Source organism: Trichechus manatus, unplaced genomic scaffold, assembly GCF_000243295.1.
Source record: "Trichechus manatus latirostris isolate Lorelei unplaced genomic scaffold, TriManLat1.0 scaffold00122, whole genome shotgun sequence".
In the NCBI taxonomy this organism is placed as follows: Eukaryota; Metazoa; Chordata; class Mammalia; order Sirenia; family Trichechidae; genus Trichechus; species Trichechus manatus.
This window is the reverse complement of record NW_004444058.1, coordinates 8,565,021-8,588,038: the sequence shown is the minus strand read 5'-3', so window position 1 is coordinate 8,588,038 and position 23,018 is coordinate 8,565,021. Positions and strand designations below refer to the sequence as shown.

The 23,018-nt window shown below is 39.3% G+C and overlaps 1 protein-coding gene across 3 annotated transcripts in view; it reads right to left on the bottom strand.

Annotated features, from left to right (window-relative positions):
- LOC111822046 (zinc finger protein OZF-like) overlaps positions 1–23,018 on the bottom strand; it is a 39,588-nt gene that overhangs the window by 14,098 nt on the left and 2,472 nt on the right. For all 3 annotated transcript variants that reach the window (XM_023738782.1, XM_023738780.1, XM_023738781.1), the window contains exon 2: positions 16,151–16,380. Coding sequence is in view for 2 of the 3 variants with exons in the window: in XM_023738780.1 (XP_023594548.1) it covers positions 16,151–16,153 (3 nt within the window). In the remaining variant the exon portion in view is untranslated. The remainder of the gene's footprint in view (positions 1–16,150; positions 16,381–23,018) is intronic.

Genomic DNA, 23,018 nt, shown 5'->3' with positions numbered 1-23,018 from the left:
CTAAAAGTCAACGAACAAAAAACTCAATTACAAAGTGGACAAAAGATGTGAAAAGATACTTCACCAAAGAAAATAATATAGATAACAAATAAAAATATGAAAGATGCTCGACATCATAGGTTATTAGACAACTGCAAATTAAAACAATAATGCTACTAAACATGTATTTTTTGAACGTTAAAACTGGAAACAAAGAAGGACTGGTAGTCGGAAAATAAGGCCTTGGTGATAAAAATGACTCCAGAGATTGCACGATAGAATTTTACAAGACCAATGACTTATTTACTGCAAATACCCTTTTCCATAAACATACACAGAGACCGGACACGTGGACCTCGCTAGGTGGAATACACAGAAATCAAATCAACTACGTCTATGGAAAGAGACAGTGGAGAAGAAGCTCAATATTATCAGACAGAACAAGGCCAGCAGCCAACTACGGAAGACATCATCAAGTGCTCACAGGCAAGTTCAAGTTGAAAATGAAAAAAATTAAAACAACTCCACGAGAGCAAAAACACCACCTTGAAAATATCCCACCTAAATTTAGAGACCATCTCAAAAATAAATTTGATGTGCTAAACATTAATGACTGAAGACCAAATGAGTGGTAGGATAACATAAACAACATTACACATGAAGAAAACAAAAGCTCATTAAATAGACCAAAATGGATATTAAAAGAGGCTTTGAAACTTGCACTTGAAAGTAGACTAGCTAAAACGAAAGGAAAAAATGATGAACAGAAGACTTCAAAATGGAAGCTTGAGAAGACAGAGTATTATAATGAAATGTGCAAAAACCTAGAGTTACAAAACTGAAAGGGAAGAACATGCTTGGCATTTCTCAAACTGAAAGAACTGAAGAAAAAAAATTCAATCCTCGAGTTGCACTAATGAGGAATTCTACAAGCAAAATATTGAACTTTGCAAGAAGCATCAAAAGAAGATGGAAGGAATATAGAGTCACTGTACCAAAAAGAATTGGATGACATTCTGCCATTTCAGGAGATGGCATATGATCAAGAACAGATGGTACTGAAGGAAGAAGTCCAAACTGCACTGAAGGCATTCTCGAACAAGGCCCCAGGAATTGACAGAATACCAACTGAGATGTTTCCACAAACAGATAAAGAGCTGGAAGCGCTCACTCATCTATGCCAAGAAATTTGGAAGTGAGCTACCTGGCCAACCTACTGGAAGAGATCCATATTTCTGCCCATTCCAAAGAAAAGTGATCCAACAGAATGTGGAAATTATCGAGCAATATCACTAATAGCACATGCAAGTAAAATTTTGTTGAAAATCACTGAAAAACGGTTGCAGCAGTATATCAATAGGGAACTGCCAGAAATTCAAGCCGGATTCGGAAGAGGACGTGGAATGAGGGATATCATTGCTGATGTCAGGTGGATCTTGGCTGACAGCAAAGAATAATAGAAAGATGTTTACCTGTGTTTTATTGACGATGCAAAGGCAATTAACTGTGTGGATAACAAATTACGGATAACACTGTGAAGAACAGGAATTCTAGAACACTTAATTGTATTCATGAGGAACCAGTACACAGACCAAGAGGCAGTTGTTCGAACACAACAAGAGAACATTGCATGGCCGAAAATGAGGAATGGTGTGCGACAGGAATGTATATTTTCACCATACTTATTCGATCTGTATGCTGGGCAAATAATCCGAGGAGCTGTACTATATGAAGGCCACAGCATCAGGATTGAGGAAAACTCATTAACAACCTGCAATATGCACTTAACACCTATTGTCTGCTGAAAGCGAAGACGACTTCAAGCATTTACTAAAGAAGAACAAAGACTACAGCTTTCAGTATGAATTACACCTCAACATCAGGAAAACAAAAATCCTCACAATTGGACCAATAAGCAATATCATGATACACGGAGAAAATATTTAAGTCCTCCAGGATTTCATTTCACTTGGATCCACAATCAACACTCATGGAAGCAGCAGTCAAGAAATCAAATGACATACTGCATTAGGCAAATCTGCTGCAAAAGTCCTCTTTGAAGTGTTGAAAAGGAAAGATGTCCCTTTGAGGACTAAGGTGTGCCTGACCCAAGTTATGGTGTTTTCAATTACCTCATACACACGGGAAAGCTGGACAATGAACAAAGAAGACTGAAGCAGAACTGGTGCCTATGAACCATAGTGTTGTTGAATACTCAATATACCATGGACTACCAGAAGAATGAACAAGGCTGTCTTGGTATAAATACAGCCAGAGCGCTCCGTGGAAGCGAGGATAGTCAAGACTTCGTCTCACATACTTTGGACGTGGTGTCAGGTGGGACTAGTCCCTGGAGAAGGACATGATGCTTGCTAAGATAGAGGGTCAGTGAAAAAGAGGAAGACTCTGGACAAGATGGACTGACACATAGCTGCACCAACGGGCTCAAGCATAACAACTGTGAGGATGGTGCAGGACCAAGCAGTGTTTCATTCTGTTGTAGACAGGATCGCTATGAGTCGGAAGTGACTTGACAACACCTAACCACAACACGCATGTATTGTGGTTATTAGGTGCTGTCGAGTTGATTCTGACTCATGGTGATCCCATGTGTGCGGAGTAGAAGTGCTTCATATGGCTTTCAAACCATATCTGTTTCCAGAAGCAGATGACGAGGCCTGTTTTCTGAGGTGACTTTAGTGGGTTCAAACCGCCAACCTTTCAACTAGTTGTCAAGTGCCTAACCATTTGCGCCACCCCAAGACTCCTACAAATGTATTACAATGGTTAAAATCCAAACCACTGACAACTTATGTTGTTCAGGAAGTGGAGCAAAAAGACTTCTCAGTGCAAAATGGTACAGCCAGAGTGCGAAAGAGTTTGACAGTTTCTCCCAAAACTGAACATACTCCTAGCACATGATCCAGCAACCGTACTCCTATCTTTACCCAAATGAGTTGAAAACATACGTCCCTACAAAATTCTGCACAAAAATGTTTGCAGCAGCTTTATGCATAATTGCCAAATACTGGAAGCATCCAAGATGCCCTTCTGTAGTGATATGAGTTCCTTTAAGCGGCCTTTTACCTTGGTTCTTTGGAAAAACAGCTTTGGATATTTTCTTCCCAAGTCCCAGAAGTTAATCTTTGCTCTAGTTTTCTACCTCAGAGAATCTATTACTTTTGTCAAAATTGACTACATTTCCTGGATAAGCTATAAATTGATGATTTGATACTTTTTGTTTAGCCCTGCGCTCCAGTCTGCCCTGTGATTGGTCTATTTTACACGTCTTGCAGGGATTAGTCAGTTTACTATACAAACTGAGTGGTTTGCAGCCCATTAATGTGATTGGTTAGTTAACAATGCAAACTGAATGACCTGCAGACCACCAAGGGGATTGGTAAATTTGTGGTCCTGCTGGGAAGGCCATGCCTTGAAACTGACAAGGAGTTTGCTTATTAAACCCCACAAAGGTTTTAGATCAGTGAGAGATGAGAGAAGCAGAAGCAGAGAGAGAGGAAGTGAGAACACTCAGAGCTATAACATGGATCAAGGGCTGTAACACTGAAGACAGCGAGAGGCCTGGAAAACGCCCTGCAGTAGAGCCAGCAGTGACAGCCCGGAAAGGGTCCTGCGTCACAGCTGGCAGTAACAGGTCCAGAAAGGGCCCAGCAGCAGAGTCGGTGGTGATGGCAGAAACCTGCTGCTAAGAAAGCTAAGCAAGCTCCTACACTGGCTATGAGCTGTGGGTCACTTAGCAGAAGAGAGGCCAACAGCAGGAAGGCTGAAGGCAAAGAGAGAAACCTGCATGGCTGAGAAGCAAGGTGCATGGCTGAGAGGCCTTCCCTGAGGAGGCTTGAGAGGAGGCCTATCTTGAGGGGTTTGAGATAAAGCCTGCACAGAAGACAGGAGGCGTGCACAACCAAGAGGAGGCCTACACAGCTGAGAAAGGGTGTGCGTGGCAAGGAGAAAGGCCTGCTTGCCTGCAGGGCCAAAAGGAGCTGAGATAGCTGTCCTGCACTTTAGAAGGGATGGATGTGCTCCCCTCTTCCGGAAAATCTTCCAAACTTGCCTACATGCTTCCTGATCCCGATCCTTAGTTGTAGCCTACTAATCCTGATACCAAATTGTGCCCTGCCACTTCTTTAATAAACTACTTAACCATAAGTATGGTCTGTGAGTTCTGTGTGGCCACTTCAACGAATGACAGAACCCAGAAGAGACAAGGAGAGTCCTGTGGGGAAAACGGCAGCTGTTAGAAATAGTGAAGAGGTTGGAGAGTGGAGATATGTCTGACCTCCACTTCACAGGAATCAGCTTTGTGCTGATCCTGGTTCTTATCCCTAAGGAATCTATATGAGATCTGAAGCTGCTGCTGCTAATACTACCACTACCTGTCAATTACATTGATTGATTTTCTACTGTTGAACCACTCCTGAATTCCTGGAATAAATCTCACTTGGTCACAATCCACAATCCTATTAACACGTTTCTGTATTCAGTCTGCCAATATTTTGAGAATTTTTTCTAGATATTTATCAAGGATATTGGTCTGTAGTTTTTTTTTTTTTTTTGAGGGAAGAGTGTCTTTGCTTTTGTTATCAAAGTGATGTTAGCCTCACAGGACCGAGAGAAAATTCCCTCCTATTATTTAAAAAAGTTTAACAATGACTGGTATCATTTCTTCTGTAAATGTTTGGTAAAATTCCCCAGAAGCTATCCAGATCTAGGACTTTTCTTTGGGAGATTTTTGATTACTTTTCTGATTTCTTCAGTTTTTATAGGTCTACTGATATCTTTTATTTCTTCCTGTATTAGTGTAGAAGTTTGTGTTTATAAATTTGTCCACTTCATCTATGCTGTCAAATTTACTGGCATACAACTGTTCACAGCATTCTCCAATGATCGTTTTTATTTCATAAGACTGTGTTGTAATGTCCCCATCTTCATTTCTAATTTCTAAGTTTTTCTTCGTTGTTTGTCTTATTAAAGATTTGTCACTTTTACTGATCCTTTCAAAAACCAAACGTCAGCTTTTGCTGATTTTTTTCTATAATTTTTCCTGTTCTCTATTTCTTGTATCTCTACCCTGATCTTCGTTATCTCCTTCCTTCTGGTTGGCGTGGATCTGGATTGTTCTTTTGTTTCTAATTCCTCAAATATTTCAGTTAGGTTTTTTATTAGCAGCCTTTCTTCTTTTTTAATACAGGCATTTACTGCTATGAACTTCCCTCTGAGCACGGCTTTTGCTGTATACCACACATTATGATATCCTGTATTTTTGCCAAAACTAAAAAAAATTTTATGACAATTCTAGAAAACTAATACAATTACCTTCTGAATTAATACTTCAAAATAATTTAACAACCATCATTTCAGATAGACAAATACCTTCTTTAGTTTCAACCCCCTACGAAGGCATTATATGGTGGTTGTTGAGTCTATGGACTTAGTGGGACCATCAGTTTTGGATCATACTGTTTCAGAATTTCCTTCTTTATGCTTTAGCATTGTAACTACCTTATGTTAAGGGCTACCACAAACAACAGCAGCAAGACCAATTAGCGTATTTAGTAAAGATTCTTGAAGACACTTCAACAATCCACCACTCAATCTCTCCCACAAGGAAAAGGAAATTGTTTCCTTTTATAACTTGGGCATTAGGATTCTTAGAATCAAATCTTCAACCCATCAGTAGTAAATTTCTAACACTTTCTGGTCTCTGTTTCTGGATTCTAACACTTGCCACTCCAGCCAAAGCCTAGGGATCTTGACATTGTGTCTCGATTTCCATTTTTCCTGGTCCTGGTATTTATGTTCTATAAAATGGTACCAGCACCTTAAGTCCTATAACTTCAGGAGGAGGAAAGTGAATCATCACCAGCACAAAGCTGATAGTGATGAGATGGAGGTCAGAAATACCTCCACTCTCCAAACTTTTTACCAATTCTGACAGCAGCTGTAACCTTTCACGGCACTACTTCCTTTCTGGGTTTGGTAACCTGTTGCAATGGCCACACAGAACTCCCAGATCATACTTACAGTTAAGTGGTTTATTAAGGAAGTAATGATATACATCAGGATCAGGAAGCTCTCAAGCAAAGTCTGGAAGGCTCACCCAAAGAGGAGAGCAAATCCCTCCATTCTTCAATGCAGGAAAGCTCTTGGCTCCTCTAGGCCATGCAATCAAGCAGGCCTTTCTCTCTACTGTGCACAACCCCTCTCAGCTAAGCAGCTCTTCTCTCAGCCCCCAAAGGACAGGCCTCCTCTTGGCCCCCGAGGCCCCCTCAGGACAGGCCTTCTCTCCACTCCCTCAGAACCTCTCAGCCCCTCAGGACAGGCCACTGTGGCTTCAGTTTCCCTGCTGACAGCCTCTCCACTGTTAACTGATTCAGTTCACAGCCAGTATAGCACTTTTGTTCAGCTCTCTTAGCTGCATTCCTAGCAGCAGTTTCTGCTGTCACCACCAACTCTGCCACAGGGCCCCTTCCAGGCCTGTTGCTGCCAGCTCTGCTGCAGTGCCTCTTCCAGACTTCTCACTGTCTTTGATGTATTACAGCTCTTACAGGACTTTCCTTGCCACCTCTCTGCTTCTCTCTCGCCTTTTCTCCCTTCCTGCTTCATTTTTCCTTCTCTATCTGCAAATCTCTGTGGGGTCGGTTGCTTATATAAGCAAATTCTTGGTCAATTTCAAGGCATGGCCCTCCCATCAGGGCCAAAAACTGACCAATTCCCTCTCAGCAGGCCACAGACACTTCATTTGCATAATAGGCTACAGTTGCTTCATTTGCAAAAGTATATTGGCCAATCTCTGAACGGTGGATAAAACAGACCAATCAGGGCAGGTAGCACCTGAGGGCCAGACAAAAAGTATCAAAGCACAAGTTTACAGCTTACTCAGGAAACGACAATCTGGACAAAAGTAACAAACTCTGGGCTAAAAAACTAGAGCAAAGGTAACTCTTCAGGGCATAGGGGAAATATTTCTCAAACTGTTTTTCCTAAGAACCCAGGTAAAAGATCATACAAAGGAACTCATTTTGCCACATTTCATTACATTAAATCAATTTTGTTTTACATAATTTTGGAAGCTAACTTGTTTGCCTCCTGGCATTAAATAAATACTACTATAAAGTGACAGCAATAAATTCACACCGAGAATCACACTGAATGTAAATGGCTTAAATTCACCTGTAAATAGTGTGACAGGATGGAAAAAAAAAAAAAAACTCATCAATATGCTATCCTTAAGAGACACACCTTAGAAAAACATAAATACATTAAAAATCAAAAGATGGTAAAAATACATCAAACAAATACCAACCGAAATAAAGTAGCGATACTAATTAGGTATAACAGATCTTAAGACAAAACCCACCATAAAAAACAATAAGAACAATATACAATAATTAAAGAAATAGTCCATCATGATGACATAACCATAATACCTATGTACTCAAGGAAAGATCTCCCAAACACATAAACTGTAACAGCACTGAGAAGAAAAACTGACAGTTCCACAATAGGAAACTTCAACACGCCACTCTCTGTAAAGGACAGAATATTTAGAAAGAAACTCAGCAAAGATACAGAAGATCTTAAGGCCACAATCAACCATCTCAACCTCACAGACATACACAGAACATTCCACCCAACAACAAAGTATACATTCTTTTCCAACGCACATGGAACATTCTCCAGAACAGGCCACATCTTAGGCCACAAAGCAACTGTCAACAAAATCCAAAAAACTGAGATAACACAAAGCATCGTCTCTGATCACAATGCCATCAAAACAAATTATCAAGAGAAAGAGCAAGGAAAAAAATCAAGTACATGGGAACTAACACCCTGCTTAAAAACTACTGGGTAATAGAAGAAATCGAAGATGGAATAAAAAAATTTCTGTAATTAAATGAGAGTGAAAACACAGCATACCAAAACTTATGGAACAAAGCTAAGACAGTGCTCCCAAGTCAAATTAAGCGCGCACACAACAAAATACTAGCCCTACAACTCGATAGAATGAGAACAGCAAAAGCCCACAGCCACTAGAAAAAAAGAAATAATAAAGAACAGAAATAAAACAGAGATTAGAAAAATAAAATCAACAAAACCAAAAGTTGGTTCTTTGAAAGGATCAACAAAATCAACAAACCACTGAACAAAATGACAAAAGAAAAACAGGAGAGGAAGCAAATAACCCAAATAAGAAATGAAAAGGGAACATTACAACAGATTCAACTGAAATAAAAAGGATAACAGAGTACTATGAAAAACTGTACTCTAACAAATTTGAAAGCCTAGAGAAAATGGACAAATTTCTAGACACACTATCTACCTAAACTAACACAAACTGACGTAGAAAATCTGAACAGACCCATAACAAGAAATTGAAAAGGTTTAAAAAAACAAAAACAAAAACAAAAACAAAAACCTCCCAACAAAAGAAAGCTCCTGGCCCAGATGGCTTCACTAGAGAATTCTACCAAATATTCAGAGAAAAGCTTACTCCAATACTACTCAAACTATTTCAGAACACATAAAAGGGAAGAATACTTCCCAATTCATTCTATAAAGCCAGCATAACCCTGATACCAAAACAAAAAACATCACAAAAAACAAAATTACAGACCGATATCTCCCATGAATATTAATGCGAATACTCTCAACAAAATTCTAGCCAACAGAATTCAGCACTATATTAAGAAAAATAATACACCACGACCAAGTGGGATTCATACCAGGTATGCAAGGATGGGTTCCATATTAGAAAAATCAATCAACGTAATCCACCACATAAATAGAAGAATCACACGATTATCTCAACTGACACAGAGAAGGCATCTGACAAAGTCCAACATCCGTTCCTGTTAAATACTCTCAATAAGATGGGAATGAAAGGGAAATTTCTCAACATAATAAAGGGCATCTATACAAAACCAAGAGTCAAGATCATTCTCAACAGAGAGGCTGAAAACATTCCCCTCGAGAACAGGAATAAGACAAAGATGCCCTTTATCATCACCCCTATTTCACATTGTGTTGGAAGTCCCAGCTAGAGCAATAAGGCAAGAAAAAGAAATGGGCATCCAAATTGATGAAGAAAAAATAAAACTATCCCTAGTTACAGATGATATTATACTATACATAGATAACCCAAAGAACTCCACAGGAAAACTACTGGAACTAATATGAAGATTCAGCAGAGGAGCAAGATACAAGATGAACATATAAAAAAATCAGTTGGATTCCTGTACACCAATAGAGAGAACTACAAAAAGGAAATCAGGAAAGCAACACCATTTATAATTGCCCCTAAAAAAATAAAAATAAAAACACTTAGGAATAAATCTAACCAGGGACATAAAAGACCTATACAAAGAAAACTACAAAACGCTACTGCAAGAAACCAAACGAGATCTACATAAATGGAAAAACATACCATTCTCATGGATAGACTCAACATTGTGAAGATGTCAATTCTACCCAAAGCAATCTAAAATACCACACAATCCCAATGCAAATACCATTACTGACACAAATAAAAAAAAAAAAAAAAAAAACAGAAAACACGTTGAAGGGGTTGTAGGGAGATTGGAACTCTCTTATGCACTGCTGGCGGGAATGCAAAATTGTACAACTATTTTGGAAAACAATATGGCACTTCTTTAAAAAGCTAGAAATACTGGATTGTAATCCAGCAATCCCACTCCTAGGAATATATCCCAGAAAAATAAGAACCGTCACATGAATAGACATATGCACACCCACATTCACTGCAGCATTATTCACAATAGCAAAAACATGGAAACCACCTAGATGTCCATCAACATATGAACAGATAAAGTATGGTACATACGCACAATGGAATAGTATAAAGAACAATGATCAATCTGCAAAACATCTCACAACCTTGATTAATCTGTATGGCATTATGTTGAGTAAAATAAGACAATCACAAAAGAACAAATATTGTAGGTAACCACTATTGTAAAAACAATCTTTGATGGTTACAAGAGAGGACAGGAGTGAGGAGAGAAAAACATTAACTAGATAGTAGATAAGTGGTAATTTTGGTGAAGATTAAGACAGTACACAATACTGGGGAACTCACCACAACTTGACCAGGACAAAGTCACAGAAGCTTCACAGACATATCCAAAAGCCCTTAGAGACCGAACTATTGGGCTGAGGGCTAGGGACCATGGTCTTGGGGGACATCTAACTCAACTGGCATAATACAGTCTATAAAGAAAATGTTCTACATCCTAGTGTGGTGAGTAGCGACTGGGATCTTAAAAGCCTGCGAGCGGCCATCTAAGATAAGATACATCTACTAGCCCCATCCAGGCTAGAGCAAAAGAAGACCAAAGACACGAGAAAGATTAGTCCAAAGGACTAATGGATCACAACTACCACAACCTCCACCAGACTGAGCCCAGAACGAGATGGTGCCAGGTTACCACCATCGACTCCTCTGGCAAAGATCACAATACAGAGTCCTGGACAGGGTGGGAGAAAAACGTAGAAAATTCAAATTCACCAAAAAAAAACAAAAACAAAAAAACAGGCTTGCTGGGGTGACAGAGACTGAAGAAACCCCAAGTGTATGGCCCCCAGACACCCTTTTAACTCAGTACTCAAGTCACTCCTGAGGTTCACCCTTCAGCCAAACACTAGACAGGTCTATAGTGCCAACAATAATACACGTGAGGGACATGCTTCATAGTTCAATCATGCATAGGAGACTAACGGGCACACCAGCCCAAAAGCAAAGATGAGAAGGCAGGAAGGAACAGGAAAACTGGATGAATGCAAACAGGGAACCTAGGATGGAGAAGGGGAGAGTGTTGACACATTGCCAGGTTGGCAATTAATGTCACAAAATAATTTGTGTATTAACTCTTTAATGAGAAACTAATTTGTAAACTTTCACCTAAACCACAATCCTAGGAAAAAAAGGCTCTAAAAAAAAAAAAAAAAGAATTGACTCGAAAGCACACAACAACAACTAACAGTGGGGAACGGGGTGGGGGAGAACAGTAGACATTTGCATGTAAGCGCATACAATGTATCTGGAAAGACACATCAGAAACGAATAGCTACAGCTGATTCTGAAGAGGAGAACAGCATGGCTGATGGACACCCTTCCAAATTTTATGCCATATGCATCTATTACCTTTTTTTTTTTTTAAAAAATTTAAAGGTAGTGAAATTGCCATCCTTGGGTCATTTCCACAGGATTGACTATTCGGCAGACTATTATAGACAACATTCAAGCTTCATTAAAATGGTCCAAATAGATTCCCTTATAACCCGGAAATTCTAGGAATTTCCTGAAATATATCAGCACTATGTAATTTCATTGCACTCAAGATGAAAGCATTTCTATTAGATTTGTAGAAGCACAGCATGCTTTTGTCCTTCATGTCCTCAGTTCTACCACCATACTGCAGAAGGGGGGGTTCTTTGGCTCACGTAGACTCTGGTCATGCCTTTGGTAACAGGCAGGATTCCCTTCCTTCTACACAGCATTTAACGACGACTCAGCTCCAAGAGGCCATCCCAGGCACAGGGAAGAAGAAGAAAATGTGGTTCTTAACATAAATGGAATTTGGAGAGATTTTCAAAGCTGTAATTCATGCAAGCCATAATGCGAAAGCATTTATAGTTTCAAATGGTAACTAACCTTTGGGAGCTTATTAAAAATAAATATTGCCTAATGGGGAACGGTAATGTATGTTAGTAAAAATAAAAGGTACCAAAAAGGACTGCAATTAAGTAAATAAAAGATCCTAAAGAAAAAATTATAAAACATTATTAAATAACACCCAAATAGAAATGTGAAAAAACATCACTCTTAGAAAATTGTTCTCCAGAATAGATCATTTCCAATGTACTTCCATAAAATTCCAACCATTTTTATTTCTTTTAGAACTTCCCCAAAAACTGCTTCCAAAATATATTTGTAAATGTACACAAATAGCCTACATGTTCTAAGAAATCATGAGGACTTGTCCGAATACATCGTATGTAAAATCGTTTTATTAATTGATAAATAAAGCTGTAATACATTAGACAGTATGTTATCAGTATAAACCCAAACCCGCTGCCGTCCAGTCAATGCCGATCCACAGTTGCCCTATAGGACAGAGTAGAACTGCCCCACCACAGGGTTTCCAAGGAGCAGCGGTAGACTCAAACTGCCGACCTTTTGGTTAACAACAGTAGCTCTTAACTACTGTGTCACCAGGGCTCTACAGTATAGGAATACACAAACAGACCAAGGAAAAAAACAGCTCAGGAAAAGGTCCACGAATCTATAAGGAAATTTGATTCATGACACAGCAAGCACTGCAGGGCAGTGACAGCATATACATTTCAGTATGTGGGGTACTATCAACTAATGATCTAACTGAAATAATTAACCTACTCCTATGTACTCCATATGCAAACATCAATTGCAAGCAGACTAGTTTTAAACATGAAAATGCACAATTACACTACTTTCAGAAGTTACAAGCAAAAGGTCTTATGACACCAGAATAGAGAAAAAAATTCTCAGGAAGAGTAAGACAAAAAGGAAGAGACAAATTCAACTATATTAAAATTCACAACTATTCTTCAAGGGGCAAGAAAAATGAATGAAAAGGTAAGTTACAAACTAGCAAAAACAATTTAAACTTTACAAAGGAGCTCTAAAAAGTGGGAAAATATGCACAACATTGTTAGTAGTGGAGTAGTGGAGCAGTATACGGTAAATGCAGAATAAAATCAAAGCAAAATACCATTTTATACTCTTTACAAGAGCAAAAATTATTTAGAGAATACCTATGGTTACCAAGCAGATGGAACAAATAAAATACATATGCACACTTTGTGGGGAAAAATCTGTAAAATGCATCAGCATTTCCTAATAAATTGAAACTAGGCTATGATCTGCAACTGAGAAATTTCCTCTCACTGGAAAAGAATTGTGCAACGAGTACTTGGAGCCTGAAAACACAATGAACAAAAGAAGAGCAGCAATATTCACAAGAACAAAATTACTCTTGAACCACTCAAATCCTGTAAGCTCTACAATAAACAGGTAAAATGTGGCCCATTCATATAATGGTAACATCCATACAGAGGAACATGGGTAGACTAAAGCTATACCAGCATGTATGAAACTCAAAACCATCCTGAGGAAAACAAATCACCAAGGAACCCATACAGATTAATAACTGAATTTACAGAAGGCTCAAAAGAGGCAAAACTAAACAGAATAGAGTTTACAGAATAAAACAAGCATGGTAATGCTACGATAATAGCAATAATAATGGTAATAAAAATAAACTTCTAAAATATACACAGTAACAATCTCCAGGCAGGGAGAAGATGAAATCAGGAAGGAACATACTGAGAGGCCATAAAAACTAACCAAGATCTATTTATTATCAGGGATTTAGAGTACTAGTATGTAAACTATACAGGAAAACTTTATGCACTCGTTTATGATACAGTTAACAACGGAAAATATAAAATATTATTTAAAATTCAAAAGAAATATAGTTTTCATATATTAATTTTACAATCATACGAGTGGAGCCCTGGTGGCACAGTGGTTAAGAGCTCGGCTGCCAACCAAAAAGTCAACAGTTAGAATATACCAGCCGCTCCTTGGAAACGCTGTAGTACAGCTGTACTCTGTCCTATACGTTGCTATGAGTTGGAATCAACTTGACGGCAACAGGTTTAGTTGGGTTGGTTTAGGTGAAGAAAGGCTTTAGTATCTAAACTTTTGATACCTGGATCTTAATCTATATTTACCAGAGCAAGTTTGTAAAAGCAAAATATTAGAAAGAAACAATGCAAGTATCCTTTTGTGCTGATCAGATTGAAAACAACAAAACTAATATCAACCATACCCAATATTAGAAAGTTTTATAAGAATTTAGATCTGCTATATACTTTTAGAAGGTCTCTGGGTGGTGCAAATGGTTTGCCTTGGACTACTAACCAAAAGAATGGCTGTATGAACCCACCCAGTGGTGGGTGGTGCCATGGAAGAAAGGCCTGGCAATCTGCTTCCCTCAAAATTAAGGCTAAGAAAAACCTACGGAACTCAGTGCTACTCTGTAACACATGTAGTCATCATGATTTGGAATCAACTCAACTGCTAAAGGTTGCGTTTGTTTGTTATGCATTGTTATTGTTATCAAAGGAGTCCCTGAGTGGCGCAAACGGTTAAGGGCTGAACTATTAACCAAAAGTTGACAGTTCAAACCCCCCTAGAGGCACCTTAGAAGTAAGGCTTGGCAATCTACTTCCCAAAGGCCACAGCCTTGAAAACTCTATGGAATGTAGTTCTACTATGAACACTTGAGGTCACCGTGAGTAGGAAATGACTCCATGGTAACTAACAACAAAAACACTGTTATGAAAAGATCTCCAGGATAACACGTTAACGAAAGAGCAAGTGTAAACTCCATGCTACTTTTCCGTGTAACAAACTAGGAGAAATAAAAAAATTTATATTTCCTTGTTTTTATATAAGCACTGGCAAGATGGTTCACAAAGCAACAAAGCTGGCTATCTAAAGGCAGCTGGTGGAAGAGAAATGGGCTGGGTGAGGACAACGGCAAGAACAAGTCTTCATAAAGCACACCCTGTAAGTTCATGGAGCCCTGGTTGCACAGTGGTTAAGAGCTTGGCTGCTAACCAAAAGGTCGGCAGTTGGAATCCACCAAGCGCTCCTTGGAAACCTTATGGGGCAGTTCTACTCTGTCCTATAGAATCGCTTTGTATCGGAATACAAGCAACAGCAAGGGTTTTTTTTTTTTTTAATAAGTTCATACTGAATTTTGAAATTTGAAGATATTGACTGCAAAAAATAAACTAAATTGTACTTTTAAATATAAGGCAAATAAGATATTTAAACGTTTCTACTAAGAATTCTCATTTGAAATTACAAAATCATTTAAAATTTAGTCATTTGTACCTATTAAATCTTATTTGCGCAAATCATAAACATTTAAGTTAGAGCTCTCTTTCTAGTGACCAAGTGTATGAAAATCTATATGATCAGTTTATCCCAGCCAGGACAATGTTCCTAAAATAGCTAAACTATTTAACACATTAGAAATTCTGGCATGATTTCTTACATGTAATGGAAGTCTTTAAGATTTTTCTCAAGGTTTAAGCTTCAGAGTAACTGTCACATCAATTAACATAGGCAGTGTTTGGGAAGTCAACTGAAAAATTCTCAAGAAAAAACAAACTAATCTTAAATTTTATCCCAATGGAAAATGTAAACCCAAGAACTTAAACACATCCATCCCAAATGCTGAAAGTCTCTAGCTAAAAAAAAAACACTTTTTAATTTTAGATTCTGATTTAGGACTGTGGACAGCAGTTAAAAATTATATAGAGATTTAATACCAACTTTTTAAGCGCAGATACATGGGAGAACAAGGACCTAGATTAGAGAACCATGCTGCTCACACACCTGAAAGCCTCAAGGCAAAAGCACTGCCCACTGGAAAAAAGGATGGTTCTGGAGACCCCACACATGACCCAAATGTTTCACTGTCCCCAGTGTCATTCTTTGGTGACATCATAATAGCACCAAGCCCCACCCAGGACCCCATAAACAAGAATCAGGGTCTTTCCATACTCTTTCTCCATCTTTTTTACTTCCTCACACAGTGTGAGAGATGGAATTATAATTTTAGAACTGCACAGAAAAGGCTGCAGTTCCTGGCGAAGTCAAGAAAACGGTTTGCAGTGATGGGACAAGGATGGCTCTAGAAAGCCTGGGGCTCAGCCTCCTCAGCCAGAGCTGCTCCGTCTTCAGGCTCTGATCAGGAGATTCTGTCACTAACACAGAGTACCAAGGCCCAGAGTGGGGATGGTAATGCTCCATGGTGCCAACTCTGCGAGTCACATTAAAGAAGGTGACCCTAGGCATCCAGGACTTGAAAAACCACGTATGTGAGAGGAAAGGCCCAGTGACAGCAGATCAAGGTCTTAGGATGCCTCTTAGGACCCAGTCCCTTGCCTCCTCTGCCACCTTTTTTACCTCATCTGAGGAACCACAAGGCCCAGAGCACACAGCTGATCCCCCAATTCACATCAGGCCTCACCCCCTTATGATAAAAACATCCCAGTTCTCTGTGGTACTCACCATTTCCTTGCTCCAGCTTTTGAAATTCTAAGTGAAAGTCCTCTCTAAACCCAAAAAGCCACTTTAGTAAAAAGGAGTGGAAGCAGAGCCACTAGGCAGTCTGGAGGCAGATGAATGGTTTGCCTGTCAGTGCAGATAAAATCCTTGTGATTGCAGGGATGTGCAAGATGGTCACTGTAGGTCCCAAGCTGCCTGGACTGGACTAGTTCTCCCTATACCACACCTGGAATCTGAAACGGAAAAAAGATAGGCGAGACACCATTGAGTAAGGAAGAAGTAATAGATTCTTAAACTTCGGCTCTTTCCCTGGGCAGGGCTTCCTCCAAGGCTCAAGGCAATGGTTCACCCCGAGCACTTGCATTTAAGGCAGAACTGGCCCCCATTTTCCAGAGCAAGTACTTGCATCCTCATGCAGCTCTACATCACAGATAGAAGAATTTACTGATTCAAAAGCAAGAGAAGCATCCAGGCCTGGCAAAGCTGGAAAACTTGAACCTCGTTTTCTCCAGGGAGTCGGGGTCCAAGGCTGAAGTTGTGGGTTCACCTATGTAACTTTGCCCCTTGTAGATCAACACACACACTGTTATTTGATATCAACATGGGTGAGACTTCAGAAACATATAAAGTTTGGTCAACGAACTCATCTTGTTTCATGGACCTTTAATTACGTGCAGTTAAAACGCTTGTTATTTATTTATTTTCATCTCGTTTATAGCACTGTGATATGTTACAGTGCAGTGAACTGCTTTAAACATGGCTTTTCTAATCATGGTCTTGTGACTCCCACAAAATGACTAACTAGAACTATATAAATAAGTTGTATAAAACTCTTGCAGGAATTTAACAGGGACTACGCAAATAAAATGCCTATGGCCTACTGTCTCAATCATCTAGTGCTGTTATAACATGAATACCACAAGTGGGTGGCTTTAACAGATTTATTCTCTCACAGTGTAGGAAGCTAGAAGTCCAAATTCAGGGCCCAGTTCTAGAGAAAGGCCGTCTCTCTCTGTCAGCTCTGGGGGAAAGTCCTTGTCTAGTTTCAACATCTATGGGTCTGGTGTTCCTTGAAATCTCCATGTTTATCTTGGCATCAATCCTCCCCTGGGTCTGGGAAGTTCTCAGCCCAGGGACCCCAGGTCCAAAGGATGGGCTCTGCTCCTGGCTCTTTTTTCTTGGTGGTAGTTAGCTCCCTCTCTCTGCTCACTTCTCTCTCCTATTTCTTGTAAGATAAAAGGTGTTGAGTCAAGCAAGGTGATGCATCCCACCCTAATCCTGCCTCATTAACATAATCTATTCCTCATTAACATAACCTAATCATGCCTCATTAACACATAAACCAAAAACCCAACCCACTGCAGTCTAGTCAATGCCAACTCATAGTGACCCTATAGAACAGAGTAGAACTGCCCCATAGTATTTCCAAGGAGCAGATGGTGGATTTGAACTGCCAACCTATGGGTTAACAGCCGAGCTCTTAACCACTATGGCACCAGGGCTCCGCCACTAACACATAGAGATTAGGATTTACAACATATAAAATCGAGGATAACCAAATCACAAAGTGGAGAACCACCACACAATACTGGGAATCATGGCCTAGCCAAGTGGACAAATATTTTGGGGCGATACAATTTAATCTATGATACCTACCCAAGAGGATTGGTCAGTTTTGCCATCCTGCTAGGCTTAAATGAGCCAATCCCACAGAGATTAAGGGGGACCTCACTACCACCAAGAGTTGGGAGTGGAGTGCATCCTTTTGACCCAGGGTCCCTGTGCTGAGACTCTCCTAGAGCCAGGAAAGAGAGAGCTATAACAGGACAGCGAGAGACAGTACGGCCAGAGGAGCAATGACATGAGACAGCAGGATGCTAGAGACCAGCACAGAAGCTATCGTGATTGATGAACTATATCCTGTTAACCTCCAAGTCTATCCTGATCCTGAATTGTAACCTGTTATTTCCCTAATAAACCCTGTAACTGTCAATATGGTCTGTGAGTTCTGTGTGGCCGCTGCTACAAATTATTGAACCCAGCAGAGAAGTAGAGAGTGCTGTGGGAGGGGAAGCTGGTGTGAGAACTGGTAAAAAGCTTGGAAAGTGGAGGTATGTCTGACCTTCACCTCTTAGGAATCAGCTTTGGGCTGATGGTGATTATTCTCATTCTCTTTCCTGAAGTTAGACGATGTCAGATACTACCAGATTACATACGTGATCAGTATTTTTCCTGTAGATTTTGCAATTAACATTTGATTTTTCCCCTCAAGTTTTGCTTTGTTTTCTTGCCATGATGCCAGCAATCCCCAAGCTTTTGAGAAATCTTCCTGAACACTTTCTCTTTCGATCTTACCATAACTGGTCAATACGTCAGAAAATCATTTAAGTTTTCTCTAAGGAGCAGTCTCCTGCCTCTATTCCATTTCTTTTCATCCTGCTTACCCAATTAGCTGACCTCTACTCTTTTATTTCTTAATCTCAGTGTAAATATTCTTTTTCTCTCTCTCGCACAGTATTTGTTTCAGTCTCTGCCTTTAAACATTATCCTTTATTTTATTTTCTCTAATACCACTCTAATTTTAATATAAACTTTTTTTCCCATACTTATTTTTAGCATAAACTGGGAGGTTGTTAGTTATGTAACTCAGACCCCACCCCAGACCTGTCGAATTAAAATCAATATTTTAACAACATTTATACATCCACATTTAAGTTTGAAATCATCTACATCTATATTGTATCATTCCACTGTCTTCCTGAGTCACAACCATCTTCCATATCTAGGCCTCCTTACATTCTTCTTTAACTTGTTCATAACAAGCTCCTGCTTGACTTCACTCATTCATGGCTGTCATTTCCAAAATATATTTACAGTACAGAAACTGGAGTGTTCTGTTTTAAATCATAAACATACATCCAACTCTGTTTAATGTTTATCAGTGACTGTCTTTGGAAAAAGCCCAGCATAGTCAGCAAGGTTCTAAATGACCTGCTGCCATTGCCTCTGGCTCGCTCACACACACACAACACACACACACACACAACACACACACTCTCCACACTGTTTTCTCTGCTTCAATCATCTCTGACTTTCATCAAGAAATGGATGTTACTGAGTTCTCTGCTGCCCCGGAGATTCATTTTTCCCAATTGAAATACTCTTTCCAACCCCACCTATCCCACATTCTAGCAACCCTGCTCAACCATTATACAGCTAAATCCAATTAATTTTATGAATCTTCACTTAATTTTCCCTTCCAAGCACTCTAAGCTAACTCTCAGGTTAAGCCCTTTTACTACAGACTATCAGATATCCTGGTTTTTCATTATTTAATTACAACTGTCTCCCGTGCTAGACTATAAATCTATGAGCAGACACTACTTTGTTTTCCTCTTCCTCTGGCCTATGAGACTGATCATGGAGGACACACACAGAATAATCACACACAAAAATTATCACGTGTTGTATATACTCTTGAGCAGCACTATCCAATAAAACTTTCTGTGAAGACAGACATTTTCTTCTTCTGCACAGTCCAACACGGCAACCCTAGCCCCATGTGGCTATTCAGCTCTTAACATATGACTACTATAACTGAAAAGCTGAATTTTTTCTTTTAGTTTTAATTAATTTTAACTGAAATAGCCACATCTGGCTAGTGGACATCACAGCTCTAGTGGACTCACCAGAACCCTAAAAGACCACACATCATAGAGGATTGAAAGCTGCCAATAGCACAATACAGAGCTTCAGAGCTTTTCGTTTGCTGGAAGAGCTAATAAGAACTCAATTTGAGTGCATTTACATGACTGAGGTTAATATCAACCTAAATTAGATTTACCTCATTCTGAAAACTGAAATGATACTTAAACATAGAAGTGACAGAGAGTAACTAAGGAGACAGGAGGAGCAATCTCTGAGGAGGTGATATATGAGTGAAACCTGAATTATGGGATCCCGGGGGGGGGGGGGCGGGGAACTTTCCTCTCATCAGAGGAAATACCTGGTGCAAAAGCCAAAAGCAGAAAAAATCTTGACATCATTGAAACAGTTTTAAAATGTGTCAAAAGCTTATCTAACATAGGAGTGTTGTAAATTTAAGTCAGAAAGCTATACATAAACCTGCTCAAGAGCACCTTGCTAGCTAACATAAAATACATGGGTTTTATTCTATATGTGATCGATAGCTTACTTGGTTTACAATTCTGAAATATGCCACTTGCAGCTGAGTATAGAATACACCTTCTTGTGACAAGACAAAAAGTAGGAGAAAGTTCAGAGACTATTTTCATAATGTAGAGCTATCAGAGTAGATTTGACTAAGATTACAGCCATGAAGATGATGGTTATATATTTTGGTTATAAACCAACGGGGCTTGGTGTTTTCTTAAAGGTGGAAGATGAGACAGAAAAAGAAGACAGAGGTGGACTGAGCATATCTCCTAATCTAGCGAACAGATGCTGGTGCCATTTACTGATATGAGAAAGCTAGGTGAGATTTGCTGGGATGAAATTTTGAGAGCTCTGTTTTAGACATGTTAGCTTTCAGAGCCATACAATCCTTACTGCCCAAGGTGGAGTATGGGAATGTTTGGTGTCTAAGTCCATTGGTACCCAAGTGCCCATAACTCAACCTATAGGTTGCCTCCTTGTCACAAAGAATCAAATTGTTACCTCTAAAACAGGCTTCACTCCCACTCCTGAAGCTTCAAGTTAGAGGAAAGGAAGAGCACAGCCCTGGCATATATGAGGCCTTTAGGAAAAGTAGGTTGATACTGTGTTATCTGAGAGGCAACTCTTAGATTCTGAACTAGGAAAACTCAGTAGTTTTGAACGAAGATTTGAATTCAACAAGAAGTAACTAAACTACCAGTCAAGTCTCCAAGGGGAACTCTAGTCAAAAAAAGGAATGCTTCCAAAATAGCTCTCTCTACTGAAGGAAAGGGAAATATAAAACGCACTGCATTTTTCTATAGATGTTGAGATTACAAGTGGTGTTTCATAGTAATTTTCCTCCACGTATTTTTGAATTTTTTTAAACATGCAACATTTTCACAATTTTAAAATATAAGAACATTTATTTTCTCTCCACACACTAGTTTTCAACAATGGATTCTTAGATATGATACTAAAAGCATCAGCAACAAAACAGATAAACTGGACTTCATCAAATTAAAAATTTTGTGCATCAAAGGACTTTATCAACGAAGTGAAAAGACAACCTATAGAATAGGAGAAAATATTTAGCAATCATACATCTGATAAGTGTTTAATATCCAGGATATATAAAAAAACTCCTACCATTCAATAACATAAAAACAAATCATTTTAAAAATGAGCAAAAATCTTAAATAGATGTTGCACCAAAGATATACACATAGCCAATAAAAACCAAAAACCAAACCCACTGCCATCGAGTCGATTCCAACTCATAGTGACCCTACAGGACAGAGCAGAACTACCCCATTCTGCTTTATGGAAGCAGAATGCCACATCTTTCTCCCTCGGAGTGGTTGGTGGGTTCAAACCGCCAACCTTTCTTTCAGTTAGCAGCCAAGTGCTTTAGACAAACAGCCAATACGCACATGAAAAGATGTTCAATGTCATTACTCATTAGAGAAATGCAAATCAAAACCACAATGAGATACCACTTCACTTCCACTAGGATGGATACCATCAGAAATACAAAAAGCAAGAGTTAGGGAGAATGTGGAGAAATTGTTGGTAGGTTTGTAAAACAGTACAGCTTCCGTGGAAAACAATTTGGTGAGTCTTCAAAAAGTTAAATATACAATTACCGCATGACCCGGAAATTTCCATTCCTAGGTATATACCCAAAAGGCTTGAAAGCAGGGATACAAACAGGTACCTTAATACCAACGTTCACTGCAACACTACTCATAATAGCGAAAAAGAGAAAACAACGCAAATGTCCATCAACAGATGCAAGGATCAACAAAATGTAGTATATCCATCCCAAACCAAAACCAAACCAGTTGCCAGTCAATTCCAATTCACAGAGACCCTACAGGACAAGTAAAACTGCCCCATAGGGTTTCCAAGGCTGTAATCTTTAAGGAAGCAGACTGACACATCTTTTTCCCCGCAGACTGGCTGGTGGGTTCAAACCACTGACCTATGGTCAGTATGCGAGTGCTTAACCACTGTGCCACAAGGGCTCCTATCCAGTCATAAAGACAAATGAAGTTCTCATAAATGCTAATACACAGATGAACCTTGAAAACACCACGCTAACCAAGAATGGAAACACAATGAGAAGAATGTACCCAGTGTCACTGAACAATTTATGCAGAAATTGTTGAATGGGAACCTATTTTGCTGTGTAAACTTTCACCAAAGATACAATAGTAAAAAAAAACAGTATGCAAACGAAAGAAGTTAGACACAAAAGAACAAATATTGTACAATTCCACTTAGATGAAACATCTAAAATAGGCATTTACATAGCAACCAAAGTTTATTATTGATTACCAGGATCGGATAAGGGGGAAAGGGGTAATTAACGCATAAGAGGCATCGAGTTTCTGCTAAGGGTGATGGAAAAACTTGGAAACTGATAGTGGTGATGGCTGCACAACATGGTGAAAGCAATTGATGTCACTGAATTGTACATGTAAAGCATAACTGACAAAGGAAAAGATTTTGTTATATACGTATTTTACCACACACACAAAAAGATAGCATGAAACGACACTGTTAAAAAAAAAAGAAGAAACTACCACAGCTACCAAGGCCTCCAACGGACTGAGTTCAGTACAGCTAGATGCTGCCCGGCTACCACCACTGACTACTCTGACCAGGATCACAACAGAGGGTTCTGGACAGAGCTGGAGAAGGATGTAGAACA